The sequence below is a fragment of the Parasteatoda tepidariorum genome, chromosome 3, assembly GCF_043381705.1.
Source record: "Parasteatoda tepidariorum isolate YZ-2023 chromosome 3, CAS_Ptep_4.0, whole genome shotgun sequence".
NCBI classification, from domain to species: Eukaryota; Metazoa; Arthropoda; class Arachnida; order Araneae; family Theridiidae; genus Parasteatoda; species Parasteatoda tepidariorum.
Genome location: NC_092206.1, coordinates 1,117,057 through 1,123,056, shown reverse-complemented (window position 1 = coordinate 1,123,056; position 6,000 = coordinate 1,117,057). Strand labels below are relative to the sequence as shown.

Sequence of the window (6,000 nt, the reverse complement as noted above, 5' to 3'; positions counted from 1 at the left end):
AATAAGAAAGAAGAAAATACGCAGACCCTATTTGAGTATTACATTGTTTGTCTGTTTGTTTTGTTAATTTACGTCGCACTAGAGCTGCGCAATGGGCTATTGGCGATGGTCTGGGAAACATCCCTGAGGATGATCCGAAGACATGCCATCACAATTTTGATCCTCTGCAGAGGGGATGGCACCCCCGCTTCGGTAGCCCAACGACATGCATGCGAAGTCGAGCACTTTACGGTAGCACAGTTTAACGAGGACCCATACCGCACACCCTCGGTCCCTACGCAGACTGATCCAAGTGGGTCACCCATCCACACACTGACCGCAGCCTGTGATGCTTGACTTCGGCAATCTGCTGGGAACCGTGTCTTAACGATCAGTCCACTGCTGGACTTGAGTATTACATATGTTCTATTAATTTTGTGTTTTTATTAATCAAATCGTTAAATAAAAAAAAAGTTTCATATTAAACGATATTTTTACTTGTAAATCATTAATTTCTTACAGCAAAGTAAGTCAGACTGATAAAAAATGACTATTTCCCCCAAAATAATCAAGCAAAATTGTTGTAAAGGAGAATTTTCCTCGGACTGGGAAAGCTATAAGAAGTAAAATATAAAACAAATAATGAAAAGTCGTCATACAATCGTGGGAGAGATGACATCACGTTCAGAATGACGTTTTAGCTGACGTACACTAGCAATAGCATTAAATTGCATTGTCAATGAAAATCTTATGATAGGGTAGATTTTAGCTGAGCATACGAAAACGCTGCAAACGGAAACCTTATAATTATGTAGATTTAAAATGATTTTCATCTTAGAACTAGCTTTATTCAAGGTTTTTCTTCCCGCTTGAAAACCCTAAGACAACCTCGTTTTAAGGTTGTTATGTTGAAGGTTGTTTTCCAAGGTTTTGGAATCGGGTAATGTGCGTAGAATAGAGCAGATTGTCGCAGACCTCGTTTTAAGGTTAGAAGGTTTACACGTAAACCGTGTAAAAAACCCTTTTTAGGTTTGCATGAAAATATTTTTGTTGTGTTGAAAAAACCTTATATTGCTATCTGGGATAAAAAGTGGCGCTTAAGAATAGAAACGCCGTATTTCTAAATTGCGAGTTGCTGTCACCAAGACGACGTATCACTATTTAATCAACGTATCCAGGAGCTATAGTCAGGAGCAGTAGCATAGAAAAAGTTTGTAATTAGTTATTACTATCGCTATCTGTCAATGATTTAATTAACTACTCCGTCCAAAGTCAAAAATCTCGCACCCAGTTGGAAGGTTTTCAATATTTGGCAACTTATCGCCGTTTGTAACTGGCAGAGGCGTCAAAATTTAATCATTGCGCATGCGCATTTTTCCTAAAGTGGTGTCTCTGTAGGAAGTTTTTGATCTGGTTTCGATGCCCAGCTATTTTTTCGAGGGACTGCATGGCAATGATCTGACATCACATGATGATTGTGTCATTTGTTGTTATTTAGTTGCAATAGCTGTTATTGAAAATGTCATGTTTAATTAAAAATTAAGTTATATGAATTAAAGATTTTGTTTTGGCCGACTGTGATTTCATTTTCTATTTAACTTCCTCCGTTTCAAGTTCCTCTTATTCATAATGAAACAAATTTGTGTTTTTTCAATATTTATTCTTCTAAACTTTGCGTCATGCACAAGACTTTTTAAGTAAATCCTTTCTGCCATGGTTTTCCTATTACCTGCTTAGAAATATGTGTATTAAGTGCTGATAATGAATTTTTTATAATTATCTTAGTTTAATTTTGATAAAATGCATTATTATGTTTCTTTATCGTTGGCGAATTTATCAGATGTTTAATCTGCTAATCTCTGGTTTGGATCAATGCTGCTGTCTTTCTAAAATCTCTAATCAAACGGAGTTTGTGAATTTGTTTAATTTTTAGTCGTTTGATTCTAAAATGCGTCAGTGGTCATTATTTTCAAACAAAAATTGGTTTTATACTTATTAATGCACACTTTTAACCATTTGTTTGCATTCATTATTTTAATAACATAAAATAAATACCAACGTTCGTTTGTATTTTTTTTATGAATTTTCTCATTGAAAATTGTATTTATGCATGCAAGAATCTATGTTTTAATTTATCTCGTTTAATTTGAATGAAAGGGTTTCATTTACTTCCTTCAAAAATATAATTTTTAATCATGATGCTTATGAGCATCTCTTCAATCTTGAATTTATCGCTTTTTCTATTTGTTCTTTAAATTAAAATGTCCTTAAAAATGTTACAAACATTTTTCTATTTATTTTTCAAGTTAATTTTATTCCAATATTATATTATAATGAAAATATTTTATATTTCATATTTATCGCACATAATGATGTCGCACTATAACAGATCGATTGAACTTTGGTGGCTGCAACAAAATGAGTACTATGTTTGAGCTTGCATTTTCTCCTAGTGTTTTGAAATGCTGAACAAGATTATTTTATTAAAATATTTTTCTTTATTTTTTTGGAGATAGGACAAGAAATAAGCAATGATGAAGCAAAACCAGGGTTGCCACGCCACAGGGAGAACCTGAAAAATACAGGGAATTTAAAAGTCACCTAAAATTACAGGGAATTTTTAGTTTTTCTTTATAAACTGGGAAAATACTTTTGTTTCTTATTTTTCATCTTTTAAAAAAAAAAAAGATGACCACTCAAAGCGTTATCTATGGGATATTTCATCTATATTAAACTGTTTCATTTACTCTGGCATTATTTGATATAAATATATTCTGTTGTGTACCTTTTTTCTCTTAGGTAATTTAGTACACTATAGCTCACGCAAAAAGTAGACATATGAATAGATTTATGAGTGGTTTATTATTTAATGATGGATGCAAAAAAATGTTCAAGGTTGATTATTATCTAATATGGCACCTATCATTGATTTAATATAGGTGCCATTATTATGGAAGGATACATTTTGGAGTGAGTGAGTTATAAAATTCTGGTAAACAACATTAGATCGTGTTAATGGGTCAAAAAATAAGTTTAGTCTTAAAAATTTTTTAGAATGGCACTAATGTGTATGAGAAGTCCTAAAGGTAATTTTCTACAAATGCTGTATGAGAAATAAAAAAAAACAGCTGAGAATCGTAATAATTGTTTGATTCGAAGGATTTTTGGTACATACAAATGAAAAAATTAATACTAAAATGTAAATGTAAAATGTACTAAAATAACCACAAGAAATTGCTGTGAGAAAGTGAGGGATTCACAGAAGGAGATTAACATTGATGATTTTCAATATGATGTGTAGTCTTTCACTGGTTAATGTGTTCACAATTGCAAATGAACAAAGTTGAATCAAAGGAAAGTCAATCATTCTGGGTTCCATAGCTGAAATAAATTAGGCAATGCTGCCTTAAGATATCATTATTGATTTTGTAGATCAGAGTTTTTTGAGACTCTGAAATCTTTCACATTAGCAGATCAGAATTTCAACTTTTGTAATAGATTTTTTTATTCTTCCTCTAAATTTTTATTTACATTTTGCAGAATTCCTCTCCTCCGAATGCAGTCTATTCGTGAACACATGCACGAAGTTGGAACTCCTATACATATCGTCAATCAAAAGTGGAGTCATTTAGAAGCAGGACCTTTTCCCGAGCCTTTATCTAATTATTTAGATGTAAGTAATAACTTTTATTTATTTATCTATTTTTTTTAAAAAAATTAAGTTTTTATTTTAGACATTTTTATTATAAATAAAAAGTCTTATACTTTTTTTGGTATAAATTTGTGCTTTTTTTAGTAATTTATGTGTATAAAGATCTGATTTCTTGAAAATATGTCTGCATCTCACCTCTTACTAATTTAAATAAATAAAATAATCATTTATAGCAAAAAGTAACTAAAGTTCTAAATTCATTCAATCAGGTTCCAACTTAGCTTGGTTGGGGCCCCCCTCTGCTTCACCACTTCCGTGGTGAAGAACCGAACTTTATGGAGGTATTTAAGTTTTTACCTCATTATATACATAAATAACAAGAAAATTGACTATAACCTAAATTAGCTATAAAATCCCCTTCCCCATCCAATGCTCAGGCGAAATATTGTTCTGTCCATTTTATTGATTTTCTGACAATTCCATGCAATTTTGCTGATTATTAACTTTGTCATCTAACTGCGAAAAATTCATGTCCTTGCTGACATTAGGGCAGAATTAAATTTTCGCAATTACGATGGCTCAATTAACCCCTTAACGCACATATTTTTTTAATTTTAGTAAATATTCAAATATTCATTATTTTTTATTATTTTATTTATTAATAGTTGAAAAAAATTTTAAATTGTAAGGTATACCATTTTTTACATAATTTTATGTGTAGTTTTACTTGACAAAATACAAAATTTGAACAAAATCGGTAGAATAGTTCCTGATAAATCCAATTTTCAAGTTTCCGATATTTAAAATTAAATTTCTCAGATACTTTTCACCCGATTTTGCTTCAATTTTATATTCTACCATCTAAAATCACATACTTTAAAATGATATCAAAAATTGTATACCTTACAATTCAAAACTTTTCTACTAAGAATAAATAAAATAATGAAAAATTATTAATATTTACTGAAAATGATAAATATTATAAAATTAATTTATCTTTGGATGAATGAATCTGATAATTGAGTGCAATTTTTTTCAAAATTCACTCTTAAAGAGTTCTCGAAATATGGCGTATTAATCAACAAGTGAAATTAACATTAAGGGGTCCTAACTTTGGACTGCTTTCTTGACCTCGTGAATCAGTTATTGGGGTGAATGATATGAGGCCCAATATTTTCTATTACTAATGGCTGCCACATATTGTGTAAAAGCATTCTTTTCACGTTCTATTCAATGTTTTCACAATTTTTTCAACCACAATCTATTTCAGCGTACTTGCATCTCATAGCGTATGAAAGCACCAATAATTTTACAGCTTTGATGAAATACTTACGAGTCTGCCCGTGTGCATTGTGAGCTGGGTTCATTGGGATTATTGCACTTTTATGTGCAATTCTGCTGCATTTTGCAAGATATTCTCAATTTTAAGCTTCATTTTCCACCCTCTGAAATCGAACCATAAAATCTTTTGATCAATTTTTAATGGCTAATCAGGGGTCTGTCCAGGCCAAATTTACTACTGTTCAGCAGCATCTTCACAAATTCAACTTTAGGAAAAAAATTCTATTTTTGTATCCTGTAAGAAACGATAAATCCATATTTTTGTGTTGATTTTTAAATATAATTTTTAAATTTTCACAAATTATGTCTACATTTTCACAAAATAGGTACCTCTCAGAAAAACCTAGACACACCCTTGCTATTATTTTATCATGGTCATGTAAAGTCTTTGAAAATTATTTTACATTTTGTTATGTATAGGGTGCTTAAAAATATATTTTGAGTCCTTAAAAGGTGCTTATTTTTTGTAGAAAGAGTTGGCTATGCACCCTGACTAATCCTTTTTTTCTTTTAAAAAACATATTAGGTTATTTTACCAACATTACATTACATTTAAACTATTTGCTATTTTACCTATTTTGTTACATTTTGTAACGGTTGCACAAAATAAGGTTCAATACAATTTTCACACTATGGTTATCAACAACTTCCTACCTTTGCTCACATATTAAGATTCTTACAAATTATTTGCAACTGTAACGTATATGCACATGTCACACAATACAGCACAATCAGCTAGTTTATTTTTTAAAAAGCATTAAATTTTTAAAAAATAAAAGCTGGATTAATAGATCTGCTTTATATTACATAAAAAATACAGTCAAAACCCATTATAATGGCTCATAATGTTATTTTTATGTGGATAGAGTGAGCCATCAAAAGAAGTCTCTCTTCTACTCATTTCTTCATTTTTTGGTAGTTTTGAAATGTCTACATGAAATACCGATTTTTAAAACCATCTATTGAGTAGAATGTAGCATTTTTTCTTATTCCATCTCAGTTTTCCCATCCCTAAATTTATTGTACGC

General features: G+C 30.6%; 1 protein-coding gene across 2 annotated transcripts in view; it reads left to right on the top strand.

Annotated features, from left to right (window-relative positions):
- The first annotated feature begins 1,349 nt into the window (after positions 1-1,349).
- LOC107442437 (lysosomal aspartic protease) overlaps positions 1,350-6,000 on the top strand; it is a 30,112-nt gene continuing 25,461 nt past the window's right edge. The window contains exons 1-2 of one of the 2 annotated variants that reach the window (XM_016056005.2): positions 1,350-1,676; positions 3,520-3,652. In XM_016056005.2, coding sequence (XP_015911491.1) covers positions 1,609-1,676; positions 3,520-3,652 — 201 coding nt within the window. In that variant the 5' untranslated portion in view covers positions 1,350-1,608. Of the gene's footprint in view, positions 1,677-1,785; positions 1,932-3,519; positions 3,653-6,000 lie in introns of those variants that run through there. The other variant, XM_016056006.1, reaches the window with a different exon arrangement.